At 36.3% G+C, this 26,474-nt stretch overlaps 2 protein-coding genes and 1 pseudogene across 2 annotated transcripts; 2 read left to right on the top strand and 1 right to left on the bottom strand.

Moving 5' to 3' along the window:
- Positions 1-397: 397 nt before the first annotated feature.
- Positions 398-16,618, top strand: LOC102581257 (ADP-ribosylation factor GTPase-activating protein AGD3-like; annotated as a pseudogene).
- An 804-nt stretch (positions 16,619-17,422) lies between these two features.
- LOC102580913 (GDP-mannose 4,6 dehydratase 1) lies at positions 17,423-19,539 on the top strand. Its single transcript, XM_006341415.2, has 2 exons — positions 17,423-18,649; positions 19,164-19,539. Exon 1 carries the CDS (start codon positions 17,549-17,551, stop codon positions 18,638-18,640), a length of 1,092 nt encoding a protein of 363 aa, XP_006341477.1. The 5' UTR covers positions 17,423-17,548; the 3' UTR covers positions 18,641-18,649; positions 19,164-19,539.
- A 902-nt stretch (positions 19,540-20,441) lies between these two features.
- On the bottom strand, positions 20,442-24,824 carry LOC102582022 (pentatricopeptide repeat-containing protein At5g61990, mitochondrial). The gene is made up of 3 exons (XM_015306201.1): positions 21,475-24,824; positions 20,762-20,936; positions 20,442-20,670 (listed from the first exon to the last, which is right to left on the bottom strand). Exon 1 carries the CDS (start codon positions 24,706-24,708, stop codon positions 21,601-21,603), a length of 3,108 nt encoding a protein of 1,035 aa, XP_015161687.1. The 5' UTR covers positions 24,709-24,824; the 3' UTR covers positions 20,442-20,670; positions 20,762-20,936; positions 21,475-21,600.
- Between the last annotated feature and the right edge of the window lie 1,650 nt (positions 24,825-26,474).

Consider the following 26,474-nt stretch of genomic DNA (forward strand, 5'->3'; position numbering starts at 1 on the left):
TCAATAATATCTAATGAATGAATTATTCAGGAAATAATAAATCATTGGTTCTTTAATCAACATTGAAAGAAAAAAAAAGAAAAAAATAAGAATATATATATACACAAAGGCATTTCATAAGAACAAAAACACATTTAAGTTGCATAGATTTTACAATTGTGATATGTGTCTCAAGAAAAAAATCAAAAAATTGTTGACATATTCAAAAAAGAAATTACTTACAATATTAATGTTTTTTATATGTAAGATAATATAGTGTTTTAATTTTAATGACTCATAGATTTTAAGTATTATTTTATAAATTCAGTGATATTAAATGGATGATTTTACTAGTTTCTTTATAAAAGCATTTCAAATTCCAGCCATTTCCAGCTATTTAAGTGTCCCCCTTGTACCAAACAAACAATATTTTTGTTAGTAGAATATAAAAAAGTGAGTAGTGGTGGACAGGCAAGAATGGAAGATGGCGGCCATACCGAATATAGACAGACAGTTAAAATGATTAACAAATTCCGTATTTCGTACCGTGCTTCAATTTCCTCATTCTCTGCGCGTTTTGTAAAAATCAAAACCGAACTCCTTAAACGGAGAGAAAGAGAGAGAACTAATAGTATTTTAATGACAGCCATGAATTATCGCACCATTTCTCCAGCAATATTTATTTGTTTTCCTCCATTTTCTCCCTCAAAACATCAAAACCCCCTTACTATTTTCATCTTATTTTATCTTCAAAATCACTTTTTTTTCCCTTTCCAAGAACCATTCTTTTTTGGAAATCTTGATTGTTAGACTTCTTTTTCTTTTTGGGTATTCGAATGTGAATCATAAGAATCATTCTTTTTTGGGAATCTTGATTATTGAACTTCTTTTCTTTTTGGGTATTCGAATGTGAATCAAGAAACTCATAAGATGCAAGAAGGGAAGACTTTATTCGCCAGAATCGATGATTCTCCTATGTTTCGTCAACAGGTAAAGAATTTCAATCTTGATTCTTGATTTTATTTCAAGAAAGTTGCCATATTTGATGGTACCCTCCTGTCTGTGTTATCAGCTTAGCCTATTTTAACGGTAGAAATAACTCCATTATGATGCAGGATGCCTAATCAATTTTGACTATTTGAGGTTTCTGTCAGTCAATATTTTGGGGGCTTATATATATATATTTCTTTTTTTATTACAGTGGTGTCTTGGCTAGCTCGCATGTGGAAACTTGCTACATGCCACCAATGTAGATATTGGTTAACTATGTTCACCAAAGCTTACACATATGAGAATAGATTATATGGTGTTGAGGTGTTTTTTGTATCCACTAGAATTTGACCCCTGATCTTAAAGTTTGTTACCTACCTCATTGACCTCTAAACCACACCTTGGATGCTGTTTTTGCCCTTATATTTATGCAGACACTGTTGTTTTCTTGTCTCCCTTATCCTTTAAATGGAATTTATTTTGTCTTAAGTTACATGGTCTTAAAAAGTGAAACATAGTAAACTGTTGATTTAGCATTTTATCGGACAGTTGTTTGGACTGTAATTGGGCTTTGAGGAATCTGGTTTGTCTGGAATAAACCCTGAGACTATGAGGATTGGGATAGTTTACCAAAGTGTATCATCAACAACCAAGGAGAAACAAGTTATGCTTTAGCTGAAATATTCTTCCTTGAACGAGTGTATAATTATATTTTGTTAGATGTCAACTGCTACAATTAAGCTGATTTGTGGTATATAGCCCATGGTTAGATGATAGGTGTAGCACTCACTCATTCAATAGGAATGATTCTATAGATCTGTTTGATGATATGCCAACAGTTAACTGACATATAATCTAGGGCTAGTATATCTTATTATAACTAGATCTTAACACCTCTGCAAGTAAGTGTGTTCATACACAGCTGGTCAAGCAGGTATTTATGTGATATATACATTGAGATTGGTATTCATGCAACAGTAGTTGTACATATTTTTGTTGATGTTCTTTTACCATGAGTTGAAGTCCTTAAATTTTGTTTGTGGTGGTGGAACAGATCCAATCATTGGAGGAAAGTTCTGAGACTTTGAGGGACAAATGTCTAAAGTATTATAAAGGATGTCGAAAGTACACGTAAGTTTATTTATCCTGCTCTATCAATTTATTATCATATGTAACATTGCACAGGGCAGTCCGTTAGCAAGTATTATGATGTATAAATTGGAGGTGAGAAGGGTGTACAGCTGTCCACTGCAACAACCAGTGCTGTTACTTAGACGGAGGAATTCAGTTCCACCAAAAATGTAGCAGCTTCATTCTTTAGTTCCAACAAACGAGGCACAAATTCTGAGAATATTCCAATTAATATATTATTGATCCCATAAAGTTTTAGGATGCCTGGTCATAAGACTCATACATGTAACCAAAATTTGCATGATTAATTAGGGAAATAGCTTTCTTCAGCTTTTGTGCTACCAGCTTGTCATTTAATTTAAACCTTTTAATACCATATATCAGTTGGATAACCTTGAGAAGATGTGATGCTAGAAGAGTGTAAACCTGAAGTTCTAACATGACCTCGAGCAGTTTTTTTTCCCTCAAGGGAAGTCTTACAAGTGGATTTACATTGTAAATTCCACAGCTCTTCTTTAACAATATCACACTATCTACCTTAAAATTTGAGGGAACATCCAATGCAGATGTATTATCTGGATATATCAATTTCTGCACTATTCATTACCTCGTCTTGTAAAATGATGGGAATGTATTATATTATTTTTACTCATCTTTGTTTTCTAACACTATAACTGACTTGACAGCTGTCCATTTTAATCTCTGTACATGCAAGCTGTAATCTAAGCTCTCGTTAAACCATCCTCTCACAATACACTTCCTTCTTAAAACCTTATTTCGTTCCTTCAGATGATTCTCTATTTCGAACCACTAATTCATATTTAAGTCGCATGATTCTCTATTTCTGGGCTACATCATCTTTTATGTTAGTTGCCTGATGAATCATTTGGCAGTTGGCATGAATCAGTTTCACAAAGATTGCTTGTCAGCGAAGTTGATTCACAATTGATTTTTTCAGCAAGGGATATCATGGTTGTATTCCAGTCTGTGTATTTCTTTCCTGCTTTCTCTTTCGGCAGCGGGTCTGAAATTACAACTAAGGACAAGCTAATATACATCTGGGGCCTCTGCTTTGCCACTATGGTTCATTAAGTTATAGTATTTCGTGAAGTTCCTTGGCAGTTGTTATTTCTTTCTGACTGTATCTTTCTACAGTTTCCTTTAAACCGGCCGTTATAATGTAAAAATATATTTATCTTCTACCTATTGACCATAGAGGTATATTGCACCATTATGGGCTGTGCTTATAGGAAGGAGTGTTTAGTATTCCTACAAGCTTCATTTCAAGGATGTTACTGGGAAAAAAAAGGCAGTATCTTAATTCTCAAGTAGTTCTGCATAAATTTTGTTTCCATGGTAATCCAAATATGCACCAACATTTTGCTATGAGCTCATTCATTTTTGTTTCCTATTTACAGAGAAGGGCTTGGAGAGGCATATGATAGAGACATTGCTTTTGCCAGTTCACTTGAAATCTTTGGTGGAGGGCGTAATGATCCCATTTCTGTTGCATATGGAGGTTTCCTATTCTCTCTTTACCTTTTCAGATCAGATTGTTTGGTATTTAGGGTGTGTTTGGTATGAAGGAAAATGTTTTCTATAAGTTTTGTACTTTTTAAACTCTCTATAATAAAATCCTCCTTGTGGTGAGCGGGTGGTGGTGGGGGTTAGGAATTGACCCTTAATGTACACTAATATTAAAAGGGGAAAAATACGAAGGAGGGGAGACCTCATGTTATCACCTCATATCCTAAGTTTGTTGAACAAGCTCAACTCTTTACATCGTGGATGCTTTATAAAGGTAATACATCCTAAATGGTGGTTACACAGTGTCAGAGCTGTGGTATGCTAGGGGACTCCTCGTGCAAAAGGTATGCATATGCATATTACAAGGAAAAGCAAAACTTTCAAAGATGCACATGTATTCTAGATTATGATTTCTAGAAGGGCCTCAAATCTTTGAATTCAGTTCTGAACCTTTTGAACTTAGAAGTGATTACCTATAGGTCCCTTATCCAAAACAGAAAATGTCTATGACCTATAGGTTCAATAGGGGACTGATTGTTTCTCATTGATTGTGATGTTCCTATATAATTGCTAAACGTTAGAAGGTTAACGACTTGGATTGGCATATTTGGCTGCACTTATCTAACTCACGTGCATTCATTTGCAATTCTCTATTTTTTTCCATTTCCACATAAAGCAACACTTTTTTGCAACAAAGAATCAATGCAAAGTCTTACTTCCCCAATTATACTAATAAATGCAAGTTGCATTCATAGGCCCTGATATGGCCAAATTTGCTATCGCTCTGAGAGAAATTGGAACCTACAAGGAAGTTCTTCGGTCACAGGTATCAGTTTCCCCCCATATCTGCACTTCAACTATTATGCAGTTTTTTCCTTTTAAAAAAACTATTATGCTGTTTATCAAATGATTTGTATTGTTAACAGTTGTTATATCTGCATGGATGTAATCCATATCCTAGTACTGGTCCATGAATTGTTTGGTAAAATTGTAGAATCATATTGTAGATAGAGTGGCCACCTCATGTTAAAACTACTACAGGGACGGAGGACACTTCTAATTAAATAATTATTTTTTACACGCTCTCTCACATGCGAGCCTGATCTGTTATCATGTTGAATTATGTGACTAGAGGAGATACTTTTATTTATTTAATAATGATATCTGGACACATCTAATGTGTTCAAACTTTCTCATGCCAACTTGTTTTAGGAGTATTATTGCTCTTCTAGACTTCAAGTCTAATTTACTTTTTTCTTTTCTATTCCAATATATACTTTATACTGTGTGTGCCTTGAAATATCTTAGCCTTGTTTATTTCATTTGACTGGCATTTTTTCTATGTCTTGCTTAGGTAGAGCGTGTATTAAATGATCGATTACTGCATTTAGCAACCATTGATCTTCCAGATGTAAAGGTATACTCACTACTTTCACTTGTAGTCCATTATGTAGAGAAAGTTTGTACAGATAAGAAAATCTAGTCTTTTGGGTACTTCGGCTAATTCTTACTTATGAAGCACATTTACTAGGATGTTTCATTGCCCATTGGTGCAAGTACTTTTCCTTATTTTGTCAGTATATATTTTCATCTTCCTGGATGCATATAGAAGGAAGCATCTAAATGAACAATAAAGTGATGAACCAAAATTGGTCAGTCAAAATACTTTGTAGATGAACTGACATGTAAGCTAATCAAACTTGCATAAACTTTATTTTCTGAAGTATGGATGTTTGTAGAACCTTTCCTACTGGGCTAAAGCATATGCTTGTGCACGTTATTATATGTTCTATTTATGAGAGAATGAAAACAATAGAGTAGGATTATCTTCAAAGTAAGCTTTGAATATAGGTATATGGTTGGTGTTTTGACCTCTGTTGCTGTAACCTGCCCAATGGTTCGTTGATTGGGTGAGTAGCATAATTGAAGTCATTATGATAGTCTGAGCTTCTAATGACACTCTGAACACTGACTAAAGTTTCCACCAGGCTTCATGCTTCAACCAAATGCAAATCAAACCATTGGCAAGGTCTTCCCTCTTGTATTTCTTTGTTGGGTTCAAATCTTAGAGTTAATAGATTTAAGTGATGGAGTAGCTGGTATTCAAATTAATAGAGAAAAGAAGGAACCGAGTTAACAGAATAAGTTTAGACAAGGATTCCTCCATGTGGATAGGAAATGCTTCTTCAAAAGCAATTGAAGGGGATGGCTCGATTTTGTAGAAGTTGTTGAAGGAAGGAGCAATAATGTACGCATGCTAGAGAACTCAGTAGGTAACTTCGTCTTAACACTGACTAAAGCTTCTGTCAGATTTCAAGCCTTCAACTAAATTTGAGAAAGGACAAGATGTAGCCAAATTCTCTATTAGCTCTTTGGGCACTACTCTTACACTCTGTGTATTGATAGTAAGAACAAGCATGTTAAGAGCAGAAAACCTTACCTGATCAAAGTAGAAAGCCCTTTTGCTTTCTGTTTGACAGCTACTTGAGCTTCATTCTTTTCTAGGTGCGAAAATTTTCTTCCGTAGACTGAGAAATGAATCAAGAGAGTGTGTTTTTTAAACAACAAACTAATTTGTAGTATCTGTAATTTGGTTCATAGATGTTTAATCGATGGTTTCAAAAGACTACACTTGATGCTTATTGATTTTGTTTTGAGAATTTGTCAAATTAATACCTAGAAAAAAAAGAAATAGGAAATAATTAAACTGGATCAGATAGAAAAAGAAATAGTTGAATGTTTCTAAGGAGTTAAGATTAGAAAAAGGCAGTGTCTTTGTTTTGGGATTATTTTCTAAGTTTAACGCCCATTACTCTTTCAAGACAACTAGCTGGAACTCTACAATGTTATAGCTTTTTAGGGTTGCTTTAATAGATTTTTTAAGAATATCAGCTATCTGGTTTCAACATATAGATAGTTTCTGCTCCACTAGAGATATTGAATAACCTTTGAAGCATCTCATTTATACTAATAATTATTGAAATAAAAGGGGGGAGGGGGAGAAGATGCTGACAGTAACTAGTTATCATTTGGGTAGGACTTGCCTATGATTTCGATGGTTTAGTTTTTGACTTGTTCCATACTTGACCATATATGATCTCGCAGAACTCTATCCCACCCAATTGTCCAATCAACCTTACATCTCAGTTATGCAAATATATGTACAGATCTCTCTTCTTGCTCCTTTTGTAGTTCAACCACTTGTAGTGTATTCTCAAAGACCTAACACGTGTATTTTGATGTTATGTGAATTTTCATTACTTTCAGGAAGCTCGGAAGCGTTTTGACAAAGCCAATGTTGCTTATGATCAGGTGGATACAATGTCTCTCTAGTCAAATCTTTTATCTGTCGTGTGTTGAGCTTTATATTCTCGGATAATTACCCATTTAAATTGAAAAATACAGACTTGCAATGGAGTGACTTTCTGTTGGCATTGTACCTAATTGTTCTCTGTTTTTCTAATTGTACTTTCTCTTTTGAAATAGCAGACTCAACTTAGAACCTATAAATACCATTTCAAAAGGATAGGGGAGGCAGTAATTAATAATATGTCAAGTAAAAAAGCGGGAATTACTAATTTACTAGTATTGAAAACTTGAAAGCAAGATATTTATGTACCTAATATGCTAATAATCAATATTATCTTGTTTGCCAGTGGCTGCTTTTTTCTGTTCTGTGATTGGTTAGTATTCCTAAATCCTGTAACTTTAGTGACAACCTTGATTGTTGAAGTCCAAACAATGTTTGTGCATGTTAATATGTCATTTTGAATTAGCCATGGTCTTGCTCTTTGTTGTAAAAGACTTTCCTGTTGTCTTTGACATATATCCTTATCTTTTCAGATTATTTTAAGCAACAGATTTTGGTATAGTAAGACATTAATCCTTTTAAAATTGTTCAATAATGATAACTTCTAAATCCCAAACTAAGTTGGGACAACTATATGAATCATCAATATATGTTTGCTCCTTTTGGACTCATTTCATACAATCTTTTTTGAGTTACATTTTGAAGAAAAAGAGTTTTTGGGTGTCTACTTCTCGGAACTAAGGCCAACCGGGTACAAGATCTTTATACCCTTGGTAACAGATTAACACCGGATGGCGTTTCCACATCTTGCTTCTATGACCTTTAAACCTTTAGAAGCATCTTCACATTTGTTGAGTTGTAGCTTTCTGAAAAGAAGTTGAAATAGTTCGAAAACTAACATGATGGTATTTGGTTCTTTGTTTTGATGTACATTAAAATGATTGCTTTTATCATCTAGGTTCGAGAGAAGTTTTTGTCATTGAGGAAAAGTACTAGGATGGATATAGCTGCAGCCATTGAGGAGGTAACGAACATCGGTTCTTCTTATAATCCATAAACACTATCCTTTTATGTTGTTTATTGATCAGGTAGTTTCTATGGTAACCATTGTCAGGCAACATCTAATTTGGTAGTCCTTCCAGGAACTTTACAATGCAAGGTTGAGCTTTGAGCAAGCCCGCTTTAATCTGGTGTGCACAATTCTTTGGCAGTCGGTATCAAATAGTGATGCAACAAATAGCAATATAATATAATTGTTGAAATATTTCATAAGTTCAGGTCGGTGCTCTTTCTGCGGTTGAGGCCAAAAAGAAGTATGAATTTTTGGAAGCTGTTGGCAGTATGATGGACAGTCATCTTCGTTTTTTCAAACAGGTCCTTTTCCTTTTCTTTTTCAGTGGAAAAAAAGTTCTAAAATGGTGAAATCTTATGCTTGTTGATATTAATGAATGCATCATGCTGAATTCGAGATATTACGTGATGCACAGGGGTATGAAGTTTTGCATCAAATGGAGCCTTATATCAGCCAGGTTAGATGCTAGTTATGAAACAGTTTTTTTGTGAATAGCCTTTTCCCATGATGCCTTCCAATTTGCTTGAGGGAATGGATGATAATGTGCTACCTTCATGAAATTGAATTGCTGGGTTCTTTTTCATTCCTTTTTATTACCTTCATGACAAATATTCTCTTTTTGGCATCCGTAATCCTTTTTATCCGCAATCCTTCCAATTTACAGTTCTATATAGATAAACTACCTATTTCAAATTCTAATTATTAGATATCTCTGAAATTAGTTAACGTTCACATGTCTTACACTGAAGACTTTATTACTGTTACGCAATCGCCACAAAGTAATCAAGGCTAGTTAACTTGGACTGTGTTCCGCCACTTGCATATTGTTTTTTTACAAAGAAATATTATAATTATATTACAAAAGCAACATTTACAGCACAGTGCATTTGATCATATTAATAATAAGAAAAATAAACAGCCTCACATTTAGAAGCTGCTAGGACAGGACATTACAAGAAAGGAAATCTCCCAATACAATAAACGAAAAGGACGGATTCCTTCTGTACAGAGTATTATTCCTGTAGAGAATCTATGAATTTCAACTTTGGCATCTTGTAGGTTGCCCCGAATAGTCCAAATCGATAAACATCTTCTGTATAGCATCTTCCTTCCCTTCGAAACATCTTGCTTGATGTGCAGTTCATTTGATCTTGTAGGTATTAACACAATACATGGTAAATTGCATGCATGTGTAGTTTGCTTTTAGATCTTTCAGGGAAAAAATGGATTTTAGAATTTTTACCAATTTTGTGACTCACTAACTGCGTATTGAAGTGTAGGAAAGAGTGGTATAGTGGTACCCAGAAGTCATTAACCCATGCATTCTTCAAACCTCGAACTTCAAAAGTCTACTGCTGGTCTATCAGTTTTTTGCTCAGATTTGATTTGCGCCGTTGCCCACCATAAAACAATGCCTTCGCAGATTGAACATTTGCCAAATCATAGGAAGCTCCACATTGCCCCATTTTGGTGCTTCTTGAAGCCTTGACTAAATTTTTATTCATTTTCGCTGGATCTTGATCAAAGAAAAATTAATGGTTTTGGGCATTGAAGTTACAAAGGGTCCAAGCACAAGCTTGTAAATTCAGGAGGTAATTGCATGAATTCTGAATCCATTACCGACCCCAAGATTACTAGATAGGCAGATGAGGCAATTTAGTTTCTCAATCATTAATAGCTAATTTGATTTTAGTTTGTGTCTTTTTTTTTGTTGTCTGTGACTCTGCATGATAAAGTTCTTCTGTTATAGTTTCAATTGTCAGCTGCTGGATCCATTATTTGTGCATCTACTATTACACTCTACTTATGTAGCATACGTGGAATTACTTCAGTGATATACTACTAATTTTCATTGTATGCTTATGGCATCTTTTAATAGTTTTTATATGTTTTGAGGGATGCTGTTCTGTTACAGGTCTTGGCTTATTCACAAAAAGCTCGAGAAAGTTCCATGTATGAGCAGGCAGCTCTCAATGAGAGGATGCAAGAGTACAAAAGGAAAATAGATCAAGAAAGGAGATGTTCATTCAATGGGTCTACAAATGGTGACGTTACACAACCTTTTTCCAGGAGTTCTCACAAACTTATTGAAGCAGTCATGCAATCTGCTTCTGAAGGAAAGGTATGTAGTACAATCCTGCATTTGGCTACAACTATTAGCAAATAACATTCTCTTACTGCTTACGATATTCAGTATTCCTTTTAAAGAAAATTCTACCTTTCATTTCTTTAGCTAAGATTTCAATAGTTTAGGTACAAACTATAAAACAAGGCTACCTGTCAAAGCGTTCTTCTAATATCAGAGGTGACTGGAAGAGAAGATTCTTTGTTCTAGATAGCAGAGGAATGCTGTACTACTATCGAAAACAATTGAGCAGGCCATCTGTAAGTCATCAAACTAAATGTTTGTCACAAGTTCTTTCAGCTATTATATAGACCTGCTCAAATGTGGAGAATGCAGTTTCAGGGTTCTGCCAGCCCACTCCTTTCAAACAGATGCTCTTCCCCAGAGCCGGGATCAGGACTGCTGAGTCGTTGGCTTTCTTCTCATTATCATGGAGGTGTACATGAGGAAAAAGCTGTTGCACGTCACACAGTGAACCTACTGACATCAACAATAAAAGCAGATGCAGATCAGTCTGATCTGAGATTTTGCTTCAGAATAATTTCACCAACAAAGAATTATACTTTGCAGGTAAATGCCTGAGGCATCCTGATAATTCTTTGGGGTGTAGTAAGAGAACTGGATTTCAACCTAGATTTCTAATCAACAGTAACCTTTTAGTAAAGATATATCCTTTGGCTATTCAGGCAGAGAGTGCAGCGGAGCAAATGGACTGGATAGAAAAAATAACAGGAGTTATTACTTCATTGCTAACTTCCCAGACACCTGAAAGGGTAAACTAGAAAATAAGTATATAAGTCTTCCTTTCCTTATTTTTGTTGTTATATCTGATAATATGATTTTTTGGTGTTCAGCATTTCTCTGGTAGTCCCATTAGTGAAAGTAGTTCTATAGGAAGTCCAATTGACCATGATCAAAGAGCAATGGAAGAGTACACATCTGGGAGGGATCTTACTGGTAGATCTTTCATACGCCCATCCAAAAGTTCAGTGCACATCCTCAGCACGAAAAGAGAGAAACCAGTTGAAGCACTAAAACGGATACCTGGGAATGATAAATGTGCTGATTGTGGTGCTCCTGGACCAGAATGGGCTTCTTTAAATCTTGGACTTCTTATATGCATTGAATGTTCTGGTGTTCACCGGAACTTTGGTGTACATATATCCAAGGCAAGCCAACTTAGTTACATTTTGCACCTAAGTTTCTTTCTGTGTGCATAATCAGAAACTTAATCTTCTTAAATCGCTCTCATTTCATGTGGGAATAGAAAGTCCTGCTGTCAAGTTAACCATGTGCATCTTGTGTAATTGTCTGTTAGAGCTTTTACAAGTATATGTATCATCTTTCTGTGTAAAAATTAAAGGAGATCCATTCCAAAAGAAGAAAGGAACTAGATACCTCAGTTTTAACCACGCAATCTCTTGATGATAGATTGGACCTCTTCTTTTGCTGCTGAAATTTTTGAAATACCTAGATACATGAAAAAATTGGTGAGGAGTGAACTTTCGTTCACAATTAAAATACTAAATGAAGTCTGATCTTATCGTGTTTAAACTTCTGAGGGTTGTACTTGATAATTCTCCTTGTTGTCATTGTGAAATCGTTTCTTCATTTAGTTTGAGTTTTAAAAATATTTTATTCATTTATTTTCTCCAAATTTACACTTGTCAAAAGAGGAAAGTTTGGCTCTTTTCATCCTCCAGTTTTTTTGTTTTAGTTGTATTTAGCGCAAGCCGCAAATCAAGTTATGATCGGAATGACAGAACTTGAGTACAAAATATGAATTTCAGTAAACCAGAGTAAAGTGGAAGTGAGAAGAGAAGACCTTAACTGCATTTTATGTTAATTTTCTGCAGCATATCCGAAGAGAAAGGCTATAATATGAAACAAGAGAATCATGTTGCTGAATGACAATGCAGTATTCTGTCCATTTTCCCCTTTCTTGTTTAGATTTAGAATAGTTTGTCCTTTGTTAAGCACTTCACTTGCTTAAAAAATAATAGTTTATAGACCTGTGACAGATGATCATGCAAAAGATGAAGTTTCCTTTTCTGAAATTATCTAACAGTTTTCAACTTTGAATTGTAGGTAAGATCTTTGAAACTTGATGTTAAAGTGTGGGGGCCTTCAATCATAACGCTTTTCGAGGCACTGGGTAATGTGTTCGTGAATTCTGTTTGGGAGGAGCTGTTGCATGCAAGAAAAACGTTTCAGGCTGATGAAATACCAATGCGGTTTTTTGAGTCTGAAAAACACAAAGAGTTCTTTGGAAAACCCAGTTATGCTGATCATATTTCAGTAAAGGAGAAATTCATTCATGCAAAGGTACTTCTCCGAATAGCTAAGCTACTTCCTTTGCCGTCTGTTCAATCTCTTCAAGGGGTTGCTCGTCTTGTAATTTTCTTTCTCAATTAAAGCTGACATCATCAGCTCATTACTCCAGTTCTTTCAATTGTTTAGCTCTTAATGTGTCCAGGTTTATGGACATTGCAAATTAGGCCTAAGAGTGACCCTATAGTTTATCTAGTTGCCTTTCTCTGGTATTATCTCCCAGTTCAAAGCTAATAGAAGAGATCGGTGGTCTAGGACATTGCACATTCTGCTATGTAAGATGGATGTCAAACATTTTCTCTCTGATGTTCTCCTAATTTCTTATATTTTTCAAGAAATTATGTGATACCACAAAAGTTACAAAATTACTCCTGCAGTTTTTGTTAGAAGCATGACTTGATCTGAAGACTAAAGAAGAAAAGAACCATCCTAGGCAAAAAAATATACTGTAAATATTTTATTCTAGGTTAAATTGAGACTCTTCTTTGTTACGTAATCTTGACATTTGTCGTCTTTTTATTTTGGTAAAATCAAAGGATCTTAGTTAATTAAATATTTGGTGATCATGCATGTTATGACTATGAAATTGATGAAGTATGTTATGCACAACTATTAGCATCTTTTGCTGGTATGTAGTAGACCGTGTACAAATAATTTATAAAGTTGAAATATTTGTTCGAATGAGGTTATATCCCTCTATGTTTCAAAATGTTCATCTTTTCTATTGTGCGACTCTGTTTCGTACCCGACGCTGGTATCCATATCTGCGTTACACAGACATTATTCATATGTGAATAATCTCGTACAGTTTAGATGTGTTGCCTGTCTCAAGCTCTCAGCACAGTGTATAGAAGCCTTCTGTGGCATTTTTGTGTGCAAATGAATATGTAGTACTAATGGTGCTCCCCTATGTGCAACTAGTCTGCATGTGGTAACTGAAAGAACTCTTCCTTATGTGCAACTAGTCTGCATGTGGTAACTGAAAGAACTCTTCCTTATGTGCAACTAGTCTGCATGTGGTAACTGAAAGAACTCTTCCTTATGTGCAACTAGTCTGCATGTGGTAACTGAAAGAACTCTTCCTTATGTGCAACTAGTCTGCATGTGGTAACTGAAAGAACTCTTCCTTATGTGCAACTAGTCTGCATGTGGTAACTGAAAGAACTCTTCCTAAATAATTCAAATCTCTATAGCTAGCTTTTCTGGTTAAATGTGAATTAATGTATGTTTGCTATGTCTGTTTCTGGTTGCAGTACGCAGAAAAACGTTTCATTCACAAGGTGAAGGACACTACACACCTCCTTTCGGTTGCAGAACAGTTGTGGGAAGGTGTCCGTGCAAATGACAAGAAAGCTGTATATCGTCTCATTGTGGTCTACCAAGCTGATGTTAATGCAGTCCATGGGGAAGAAGCATCACCTGGTACGTCTCAAAATCTAGAGACTTGTTCTGATTCGAACAAAACCTGATTATAACATCATCTTTTTAGGCAGTGATAGTTCAAGCTCATTTAACCCACAAAGTGTAAGTGAAGAGCATTGCATTGATGAATTTCTTGATGGCTGTTCCTTACTTCACCTAGCTTGCCAAACTGCTGATATTGGCATGGTCGAGCTGCTTCTGCAGCATGGTGCCAACATAAATGCTTGTGATTCACGAGGTCAGACCCCACTGCATCATAGTGTTATGAGAGGAAGAACTGCAACTTCCAAACTGTTACTTGCGAGGTAATTCTTTGTTTTTAAGTTTGCTGTTAATCCTTATAAGTAAAGATAAAAAGGGTACTTTGTGTTTAACCATCATTCTGATGCATGCACACACGCTTATGCTTGTCTCTATACCCTGCAAGCACACACTTACGCTTGTCTCACTTACCATAGTTCTTTCTCTCACAACCTAGAAGCTTATGCTTGTATATCTTCAGTTTTAAGTTTGCGAAACAAACTAATGTTAGGATATTCACAAAAGTTCCGAAGGAGCTCGATGTTAATGGCATGTACCAGAACATTCTATAAATTTTTATTTGTTGAAGTCATGGGAGTCCACAGCTATTGTGCCGACATTCAGAATATTTATATCTCGCATATGCCAAGGAAGTGCTTTATTGGGAAACTCCACCTATCTCATGGGTGGTTGGACTTCTAATCCCAAGTTAAGCTTAGTTCATGAAGCTGCCTCTGTGAGAATTAGTTACAACTCAGAACCGTAACTTATACTTGATACATCATGTGAAGTATCTCAATGCAATATTGTGTATTTTTTTTATTCAATGAATAAAGTGGTGGTTAGACCAGCTTTGTTATATGGGGTGGAGTGTTGACAGATCAAGAGCTCTCACATTCAGAAACTGAAAGTGGTGGAGATGAGGATGCTACGATGGATGTGTGGGTATACTAGAAGAGATGGGATTCAAAATGAGGATATCCGAGACAAGGTGGGGAGTGACTTCGGTGGAAGACAAGATGCGGGAAGCGAGGTTGAGATGGTTCGGGCATGTGATGAGGAGAAACAAAAATGCCCCAGGTGGTGTGAGAGGTTGGCTATGGATGGATTCAGGAGAGGTAGAGGTAGACCGAAGAAGTATTGAGAGAGGTAGAGGTAGATGTAGAGCGAAGAAGTATTGAGGGGTCATTTGGTTGGGAACAAGTTATCCCAGGATTAGTTATCCCGGGGTTAGCTACCCTGGGATAACTTATCCCATCATGTATATGTCACTATGATATAAATGGCAGGATAAGTTATCCCAAACATGGTAACCAAACAAGTTACAAAATTTTTATCCCATCACTATTTATTTTTATCCCTCACACCAAACGACCCTGAGAGAGGTAGAGGTAGACCGAAGAAGTATTTAGAGAGGTGATTAGACATGATATGACGCAGTTGCAGCTCACCGAAACTGTAGAGTCCGCGCAACTTGGCTTTTAGCATTCACTTGTACAGTAAAACTCTTTTCTTTTGAGGAAGTTGTTTTTTGCATTAAAGTTGGTTCTCTTGAAATTCTCGTTTAGTTCAACTTTGGATGTTGATGTGTTGTGGTTGAAACAATCAGCTTTTTTCCCGAGTCTAGTCTTCAGTGACCGTTTCATAAGAGTATCTAACCTGCCCACCCTGATCTGCCTGCTGCAACAGTTTAAAAAGATTTGTTGATCTCTAACTCTATAAATAGGACTCTTGTTATTTTGTTTGGAATAAAGCTTGATGAATACTTTATACTTTATGAATTAATCTCTCTCTCTCTCTCTCTCTCTCTCTCTCTTATTCGTTCTACCTCTCTTTCTTTGTCTCTCTTCTGCACTTCTTCTCCCTTTTCTCATTTCTTGCCCTTCCTGCACGTCTTTTTGGAACTACATTAGACTTGCACTTCCAACTTTTTGGTTAGTAATACTTTGCTCAAATTTGAGGGGGATTTATATGTTTTTGGATCAATAATGAACTTAGCTATGATTATGTTTGAACCATCAGACTAATGATCAAGATCGTCTTGTCCTGTGTAACCAACTACACAGTTGTATCATTTGTATATTTTAAATCATCTTTATCTGACCAATATGATTTATTTTGAACAGGGGGGCCAACCCACGCATTGCTGATCTTGAAGGCAAGACCCCATGTCACCTTGTCTCAGAATTAGCCCTCAATGATGTGGAGATTCTTTCCCTCCTGAAAGTTGCAAATAGATAGCAGCAGCACAAAGGTCACTCGGAGGTAAGAGTTTCCACGTCCCACAGAGTGATGCGTTATCTTCAAAGCAACTAAGGTTTAAGCTATCTCGGAAAACAGCTTGCTATAATGTCCAGGTCTTGGAGATTTTAATATATGCAGCCTTCATGGAATGAAGGAGAGAAATCTCTTTGCGTTGGCAAATTGGAGCGAAGAGATGATATAATAGAGAGTGCCAAGGATGTTTAGTTTGCTGCTTCACTCATGCTTCAAGATTCATAATCCACTTGTTCATATGTATTTTTCAGCCTTTAGTTTCTTCTCTATAATTTCTTGCACAGCTTACAGAATTAGACAGTAGATTAGTTGTAAATAGTTTGTTATATTAAATTAGTTTGAGATGCTGTAGAAACTGAAGAGGTGCAAAGTGATAATTTTTTTTCTTCCCCAACTATATATATAAAGCAAACTCATGTTGATCAATTGTTAATATTTGTTTCGATTTCTAGCTTAGATTCTCCAGAGTGATTTCTTATTTTCATGGTATCGAACTGATCTCTGTATATTGGGAGGATGTGCTCGGGCTCAACATCACGGTCCACTACCTCATTTAAAGATCAGTTCGATATCATGTTCGGGACGAGGAATGAGGCTTGGCAGTCAAGCCCATACACAAGTCATAAATATATGTAGAATGTATTTTCATAATTTTGTGGTCTTAAAAGGATGTTACGTGGAAAGTTAGTATTAAAGAATTGTCAAAAAAAAAAAAGTGCTCCTTTTGGAACAAACAAAAAAAGGAGTGTTAGACAAACAAATCAAAATCGAGTTGGAACTGATAATTCGAAATGAAAAATTGTTATTGGTTTATAGGAGTTATTGTATGAGAGGTTTACCCAATGCTAGATGTAGAGACGCATAATAGATCGATATGAACATCATGAGTTGTCCTATAATAAAATCAGTTGTTGTTGATACCTTTTTCCATAGCTAAAACTTGGAGAAGGAAGAGACAAGAGGGTCTAATGGTTATTAGTTTAATGGTTTAGATTTTATCTTTTATCGAATAGCGGTTTAGAATTTTTAATGAAGAATATGTTTTCATATGAAATATTAATAGTTGAACAAATGATAAATAACAATCAATAATCGATATCTTAAAGGTTCTTAAATGATTTAGCATGTCCACAAATCGATAACACATTTGCAACCGAACCGAGCATCATACAGGCACGTGCAAAATTTGCTAATTTTGATATTTCTTCTTATTTGTGATTCAGTGAATTTGTTTTTTCGTTTGTGTCATAGTTAGACTTGATTCAATTAATTTGACGCAAATTGACAAGTAGTTCTCAATAAGCTTTTACTATAAAACTCCAACATACAAATTCCAGAAAAATAAACTTCGTGTCACCGAAAAATGGCATCCGACAGATCTGAATCGACCGGAGATTCCAATGGCGATCGCCGGAAAGTAGCTCTGATCACTGGCATTACTGGCCAAGACGGGTCGTATCTGACTGAATTCCTTCTCGACAAGGGCTATGAAGTTCATGGGCTGATTCGTAGATCCTCCAATTTCAACACCCAACGAGTTAATCACATCTACATCGATCCTCACAATGTCCATAAGGCACGCATGAAGCTTCACTATGCCGATCTTACCGATGCCTCTTCTCTCCGCCGCTGGATTGATACAATTCAACCTGATGAGGTTTACAACCTCGCCGCACAGTCTCATGTTGCCGTCTCCTTTGAGATCCCTGATTACACCGCCGACGTTGTCGCCACCGGTGCTCTCCGTCTTCTGGAGGCTGTCCGTTCTCACATTTCTGCTACTGGAAGATCAAATATCCGTTACTACCAAGCTGGTTCATCTGAGATGTTTGGATCCACACCACCACCGCAATCTGAATCTACACCCTTCCACCCTAGATCCCCTTACGCTGTATCCAAGTGTGCCGCGCATTGGTACACCGTTAATTACCGTGAAGCGTACGGGATCTTCGCTTGTAATGGGATCTTGTTCAATCATGAATCCCCCAGGCGGGGTGAGAACTTTGTCACTAGGAAGATCACTCGGGCTGTGGGTCGGATCAAGATTGGGCTACAGAGCAAGCTGTTTTTGGGGAATCTGCAGGCATCCAGGGATTGGGGTTTTGCTGGGGACTATGTAGAAGCAATGTGGATGATGCTGCAGCAAGAGAAGCCGGATGACTATGTGGTAGCAACCGAGGAGTCCCACACGGTAGAGGAGTTCTTGGAAGAGGCATTTGGTTATGTAGGATTGAAATGGTCGGATCATGTGGTGATTGATAAGAGGTACTTTAGGCCTACAGAAGTTGATAATCTTAAGGGAGATTCGAGCAAGGCTAGGAAAGTTTTGGGATGGAAGCCCAAAGTTGGATTCAAACAACTGGTGAAGATGATGGTGGACGAGGATGTCGAATTGGCTAAAAGGGAGAAGGTTCTTGTTGATGCTGGTTACATGGATGCTCAACAACAGCCTTGAAAGCTCTCTGTAATGCCACTTACATTTGCTATTTACTTTGCTCTAGTTGAAAATTGTATTGAAGATAGGCACCATGCTATTTTCTATTGTTATTGTTGTTCATGACTTCGTTTTAAATACAAACATATATGAGTCGTCTTATTGGATCAAACCCAATTGTTAAGTTTTGAGGAATCATATTCTAATTATTTGAGTTTTGCTGCTTCAATGTTGGAAATGGAACAGTCAAATTGTGTTCAAGTTTTTGTGTAGAAATTCAGATATGCCGAACTATAGATTTACACAGTAAAAAAAAAAACCACACAAAGACATTTATTACTATTGGTGCTTCCCGTATGTGTGTGGTAATAAAGAACATTTGCTAAATAATTCACATCTTTATAGGGTATCTGGCTAAAGCCTCTCTACCTGAGGTAGACGTAAGGTCTGTGTACGCTCACCTCCCCAGACCCCCCACCCCACCCCACTTTGTTACTGGGTATGTTGTAGTTGTAGTTTAATTTATGTCTGATTCTTGTTGCAGTATGCAGAATCTGCTTTCAGTTGCAGAACAGTTGTGGGAAGGTGTCTGCAAATGACAAGAAAGTTGTATATCGTCTCGTTATTGTCTACCAAGCCGATGTTAATGCAGTAGTCCATGGTGAAGCGTCTCCTGGTGTGTGTGTTTGCAGGGTAGAAGACATAAAGAGGTATATGTATACGAAGTCGGAATCCTCCAGAGGAAAAAGTAAATATTGAACTTCCATAGCTGACTGCTTTGTTAAATTTACTGCAAAACCCTGAAGTGCTTTATACAAAACATAGTTAAACAAGAATTTTTCCAGCTGGAGATCTACTTGTACAGTAAAACTCATTCTTTTGAGGAAGTTGTTTCTTCCATTAAAATTGATTCTCTTGAATTTAGTTCAAATTTGGAATTTGATGTGGTTGAATCAGGGTTTCCCCGAGCCTCGTTTTCAGTGACAAGAAGTATCCAACTTGCCACCCTGATCTGCCGGGCTTCTAGAGCTTAAAAAGATTTGTAGTCTTCCTCTGCCCTGTCATGCCATCCCTGTTAAGAAATCTCTACTCGACTCTGTTATTTTGTTTGGAACAAGCTGATGAATTGTTCCTTCTCTTTTGTTCTCTCTTAGTCTTATTCTTTCTACCTCTCTTTCTTTTTGTTTCTCTTGTTGTACCTTCTTCTCCGCTTTCTCGTTTCTTTCCCTTCTCCTTCCTCCACCTTTTTTCTGGTACTACATTATAGCTGCACGGTAAGTGATACTTGGCTCGAATTTGAGAGAGGATATATATGTTTTTGGATCAATAATGAACATACTTCTGATTATGTTAAACCATCAGACTAATGATCAAAGATCATCTTGTCAATTGTCATGTTTAATCAACTAAAGCTGTATCATTTCGTTTTGACCAATAGAATTTCGTTTGAACCCACGCATTGCTGATCTTGAAGGCAAGACCATTTGTCACCTTGTCTCAGAATTAGCCCTCAATGATGTGGAGATTCTTACCCTCCTAAAAGTTGCAAACAGATAACAGCAGCTCATAAGTCACTCACAGCTTGAAGTTTCCACGTCCCAAAAAGCAACGAAGGTTTGAGTTATCTGGGGAAACAGCTTGCTCAGTCCAGGTTATTCATTCTGCCAAAGGAAATTTTAATATGTAATGATATAAAACACAGAGGGCCAAGTTACAATGTCACGCATGTCTTTCATCGAAATAACTTCTTGATGATTTTTTTATACCTAAGTTTCTTCTCTAAAATTCTTTGCACATTGTACAGTATTGGGCAGTACTCAACTTGGGCAAATGTTCATCAAAATACTCTGTACTTTTTTCCAGTGACAATGTGAAGCCTATACATAAAATATTAAAGTTTTACAAAACGAATAATCATTAGATAGTGAGACATAGATCTACTGCTAACAAGAGACATCCATCCTAGTTTCAACGCTGGTAAGTAACTTCAGAAGTGCATCAGAGGGGTTGAAAACTACACGAGAAACTCCTTGGCATCCTTCTCCAAGAACCTACATAAAGACAGAAAGGAAACTGTGAGCAAGCAGAATTGTTTCTGATACAAAAGCTTTGACATTGGTATTCAGTATGTATATTACTTACAGTTACTCAAATGTGCACATCAAGGTTTCCTTGCCTTGCTTTTCCTCAATAGACCAAGGAAAAAGCACCGTGATAAGCATGACATAAGCAGAGTGACCATAGAACCGAAGAATAATGTAGCAAGTTCCAAGGAAAGAACTTCACATGCAAGCCGCAGTGCTACAAGCATTTGCTCCTTTATAAATGGAAACAACTTATATCAGATAACATGAGAATAAATAACACTGAGTTGCAGACATTCTTTTTCAATCAGGCAACTAAATTATGCTGAAACTTGATCATTTGTCAGTTCATCTTAATAGTCTCACCACTCTAACCATGCAAATCTGGTTGCACGGTATAAACAACATTATGAACCCACCAACTCTGCCAACAAAAGTTTTATGGACTATGACCAATAAAACTTCAAAGAGCAATTATTCATCGAGCTAGTATCATCATAAAACAATCCTCAAGGTCTTTAAATATCAATATTCTCATCATTAGTGTGTTTGGCGAGTAGAGATGGATGAGAAAATGTTGACACATCAAAGGCATGGTGCATGACAAAGCAGATGAGCCATCTTCTCTTTTTAAATAAGCAAGAATTTTGTTAACATTCAAACCCCACATTAAGAAAATACTGGATACTTATATTTTGTACACAGAGATAAAATCACTATCCTATTTCAGGTAGTAAACTTAAAAAATTCAGCAGTTCAACAACAACATACCCAGTGTTGTCCCACAAGTGGAGTTTGGGTTCGCCATCGAGCATCCACGGTCAGAAACCGCAGAGAGAACGGATTAATCCAGCATACAACATTCTTGTTGAGCTAGTCTTGAAGCTGACAAGTAACTTATAAGGCTGATTGCTTTGGAGTGTTGCTAATACTTTCAGTATGTTCATCTATCTGACAATGTCTGATTAAGTCATTTGAAGTCATGGAATTGGAGATCCAGGAAAACTTTACCATGGTCTCCATAACCATAGGTAATATTTCAGAATATCCTGCTTGATTTAATCCGTGGGCTAAAGTACTGCACATAGCAAGACCAGGTACAAAACCTTGCTCTCCTATTTCATTGAGTGATGCCAACAATGCCGAAATTTCTCCCTTCTCACACCAAGACCCTACTAATGTTTCACTTACATGTCCTTTCAAAAGACCTTTATCCAAAAGTTCATTCCAAAGACTGAAAGCTTTATGTAGATTCCCTTCTCGGTAAAGTGCATCAACCATTGAGCTGTAGACTACTTCATCAGGCTGAATGCCCCTTGCCACCATTTCCTCAAATAGTGAAAACACCTTCAATTTTTCTCCTATTCTGTGATAACCTTGTATGAGTGAAGTGTAAGTCACAATGGTTGGTATCAGTTTCCTCCCTTGCATCGTTTGGAAAAGCTCTTCTGCTACTTTCATCATTCCGTTCTTGCAACAGTAGTCAATTAAAATGGTGTAAGTTACATGATCAGGCAGGATGTGCATATCAGACATACCCTTCACCAACTCCAGTGCTTCACTCAATCTTCCTAACTTGCAAAACCCATCAATCAATGTGTTGAGAGTAAGAGTAGATGCAATTCCCTTCTCTACCATTTCATGGAATAATGACAATGCCTTCTCTATCTCTCCTGCCTTGCAGCATCCGTGAAGAAGAGCATTGTATACGAAGGCATCCGGTTGAACACCCCGTAAAGGCATTTCATCTGAAAGGCGAAATGCCTCATCTAGATCACCAGCTTTGCAGTAACCATCAATGATTGTAGTATATGTCACACCATTTGGTGCTAAACCCTTTCCAGAGATACCATCAAACACTTCCCTAGCTCTCGATAGGTCACCTGACTTGCAAAGACCACCTATTAAGCTATTATAAGTGACTATGTTTGGTCTAACACCTTTCTGACTCATTTCATCAAGAAGTAGAAAAGCCTTTTCCAAATTACTCTGCTTGCAGAAACCAGAAATTAGTGAGGTGTAAGTGAACACATCAGGAACTAGACCCTTATTATAAAGTTCAGATAAAACATCCATGGCATCTGACAATTTCCCATTCTTTGAGAGGGCATTGATAAGAATACCATAAAGCTGAGCATTTGGCAGTCGACCTATTTCAAGCATGCGATTCAATACTGAAAATGCTTGTGATATATTCCCATATTTGCAGTACCCATCAATGATACACGCAAAGGTGACATAATTAGGCGCTATACCACGATCTATCATCTCCCAGAAATACTGTTCTGCAACTTGCATATTCCCTGCCTCTCTATACCAAGAAATAAAAGGCCCAAAAGTATATGAATTCGGTCTCAGTCTTCTCTTCTCTATTTCAACGAGACACGCTTTTGCTTCATCTATCCTTCCCACCTTACAGAGCCCACTAATAATTGAATTATAACAGAAGATATCAGGTAATATACCATCCTGCCACATATCCTGCACAATATGTTTTGCTTCTTCAAATTTACCATCCTCTACATAACCTTTTATGATTGGGGTGTAGATGATAACATTTCGTCTCACGCCAGCTGCAATCATCTTCTCCAAAATAAGAATTGCTTGACAGAGATCTCCAGCGTTGCAGAAAGCATTAATCAGCACACCATAAGTATAGGCTGAAGGTACCAAGTTTCTGTCAGTCATCTCAACCAAAAGTTCAGAAGCCTTATCCATGTTATTCTTGCGACCATAGCCCTCAATTAAATAATTGTATGTTTGCACATCAGGGAATATGTCCATATCAATCATATCAGCCATGATAGTTACTGCTTTGTCAATCTGGCCAATTTTGCAAAGCCCGTTTATGATAGAATTGTAGGTCATTAGATTCAAACTCTTCCCACGTTCAACCATTTCATCCTTTATTCTAAATGCCTCGTCCACCTCACCCTCCTTCATGAATCCATCAATTAACGCAGTATATGCAAAATGATCCGGGTTCAGACCTACTTCATACATTTCATCCAAAATCTGTTTTGCCTCCCTGGATTTCTTTTTCTTACAGAAGCCATCAATGAGTGTGCTGTAGGTATAGATATCCGGAACCAATCCCTTTCCTTCCATTGACTTCTTTAGCTTCAATGCTTCATCAACTGTACCTGTCCCACACAAGCCTTTGATAACCACATTGTATGTAACCAAGTTTGGATTGCACCCCTTTTCTCCCATATCATGAAGAAGTCTTTTAGCATCCTTAATATTGCCAATCTTGCAATAAGCATTGATCACATTGGTGTATGTATAAACATCAAGACTAATCTTGCTCTCCAGCATTCCCTCATAAACCTTCCAAAACAGTTCCATTTTATTACCATTTAGTAATTCATTCAACAACGTATTACAACACAACAAACTCGGGAAAAAGCCTTCATTTTTAATATCCAAGAACATAGAAACAGCCTCATTTAGCATACCCTTTTTCCTATATGCATCAATTGGCAACTCAAACACCACAGTCTTTGAGCTAAACTTATCACATTCCTTATAACATTTAACCAACGAACTAGCAATATCCCGTACTGGAAATCGTCTCTGAATCATTTCATCAAACACATGCTGGGCGGGTGCAAAATTGTTCGAATTACACAAAGCCAAAGCAAGAATGGAGAAAGAATCAATGTGAGCAATACCCAATTTCTGATTCGACCAGTCAAAGAAGTCAAGCAAGCGTTTAGGGTTGACAAGTAATTTGTTCCAATCAAGAACGGACTGAACCACATCTGCATTTAGCTTTTTAGGGATTTCTGACGACTCCAAAAGTAATTTCCAGTTCTTAAGTTTCAGAATCGTCGAGATTTCTTCCGCTGTTGATTTACTTTCCGAAATCTTATCTTTCAAAATCGTCGAGATTTCTTCCACTGTTGATTTACTGTGGGTATAGCGCATTGATTTCTTGATTACATGTCTTCGACAACTCCAATTGTAGATAATCAATATCCTTTTTGACAATACGAGATTCATAGTTTCTTAACAAACTTGTCCAGATTACCATAACCAGCTAAATACGTGTAGATCTCAAAGAGGATTTTTGCAGAGGAAAGTGAACAGAGATGACTTTATGTATGGTATTATTTAGTATGTTGTCATGACTCAATGGTATAATTTTTTAAACATTTTAATTTGAGTATTTTATAATATAAATTAAAATTGGGAAAAAGGTCTGAAATATATCTGAATTTTGATCGAAATTGTTGTAATAATTTTGAACTTTGGAAATGATCTTTTACCCCTCTGCACTATATAATAGTGTATTCTAAAGGTATATATATGTCCACGTGGACATCATAAATATTGCATCATTATAAATAGTAACGTGTTCACGTGGGTACATATATACCTTTAAAATACACAATTAAATATTGTATGTGGGTAATAGGTCATGCTCAAAGTTTGAGATTGTTACAGCAATTTCGGTCAAAGTTCTGATATATTTCGAACTCTTATTAGATTTTTTTAAAACCATCTCAATCATATCGGTTTCTCTTTGGTATCGGCATGGTTCGTTTAATTTTCAATATTTTTTTACTTTAAAAATATCATCTCAAAAATATTACTATTAAACTATTTATTTCGCAAATATGTTCTTGAAGAAGCACTTTAATTCCTTACCAAGAAGACAAGAATGAAAATCTTGTTATCGTATTGTTTGATCTTAAACATTTAATTGGAGTGTTTGCATCAGCTTTGTTGTATTATTTGATAGAGTATCTATTACAATATCTTTTAATTTTAAACCTAGTTAAGTAAAGGCTATTTAAAGAGCAAAGTAAAAAATTTAAGAATCTCATTAGGGGTGACAATTTCAGTCCATATTAATGAAATGAGTCCATTTTACACATATTTAATGACTTAAATCACTCATATTTTAATTGGGTAATTATGAGTTTCAAGCTATTTTAAGAGTCTCTACAAATATAGTCAAAATGGGTAAAATATGGATATCCATATTGACCCCATAATAGATCACTTAGTTTTCACTTCCACTCAAAATTCTTAATTGTGCTAAAACATAAAAAAATTAATATTAATTTTCGAACTTAGATATTTTCTTTTTTTGGAAAACAAAAAAAAATTAAGGGTAGGTTGGTGGAAGGTGGGGGTGCCCGGGGGAGGGGGATAAATATTTTTTTTTGAAAAACAAAAAAAATTAGGGGTCGATTGGTGGAAGGTGGAGAGGGGGGAGGCAAGTTACCCCATCTACTCACACTGCTATGTCAAAGTATTATTAGTGTTGGAATAACAATACTTCATACTATACCAATATCACATAATCCAAAACGAACACTCTATTTATGTCAAGGCTTGAAGCTTTGATTTGTAACAATCATCTTATTGCTCCACTTGGATTACAAGCTCACGCTACTGAGCTTAGTGATATACAGTGTCTGTTGAATTTTTATAAAATATATGTATTCGTCTTCATCATCGCATATGCTAAAACATTCAATGTAGAATTTAGTGAATTGCATATGCTAAAACATTCAATGTAGAATTTAGTGAATTGCATATGCTAAAACATTCAATGTAGAATTTAGTGAATTGCATATGCTAAAACATTCAATGTAGAATTTAGTGAATTGCATATGCTAAAACATTCAATGTAGAATTTAGTGAATTGCATATGCTAAAACATTCAATGTAGAATTTAGTGAATTGCATATGCTAAAACATTCAATGTAGAATTTAGTGAATTGCATATGCTAAAACATTCAATGTAGAATTTAGTG

The sequence above is a fragment of the Solanum tuberosum genome, unplaced genomic scaffold (genome assembly GCF_000226075.1).
Source record: "Solanum tuberosum cultivar DM 1-3 516 R44 unplaced genomic scaffold, SolTub_3.0 scf00026, whole genome shotgun sequence".
NCBI lineage: Eukaryota > Viridiplantae > Streptophyta > Magnoliopsida > Solanales > Solanaceae > Solanum > Solanum tuberosum.

Bases quoted from the DNA above. Each gene is read 5' to 3' on its own strand.
- LOC102580913 (XM_006341415.2), top strand. From the start codon at position 17,549: ATGGCATCCGACAGATCTGAATCGACCGGAGATTCCAATGGCGATCGC.
- LOC102582022 (XM_015306201.1), bottom strand. From the start codon at position 24,708: ATGAATCTCGTATTGTCAAAAAGGATATTGATTATCTACAATTGGAGT.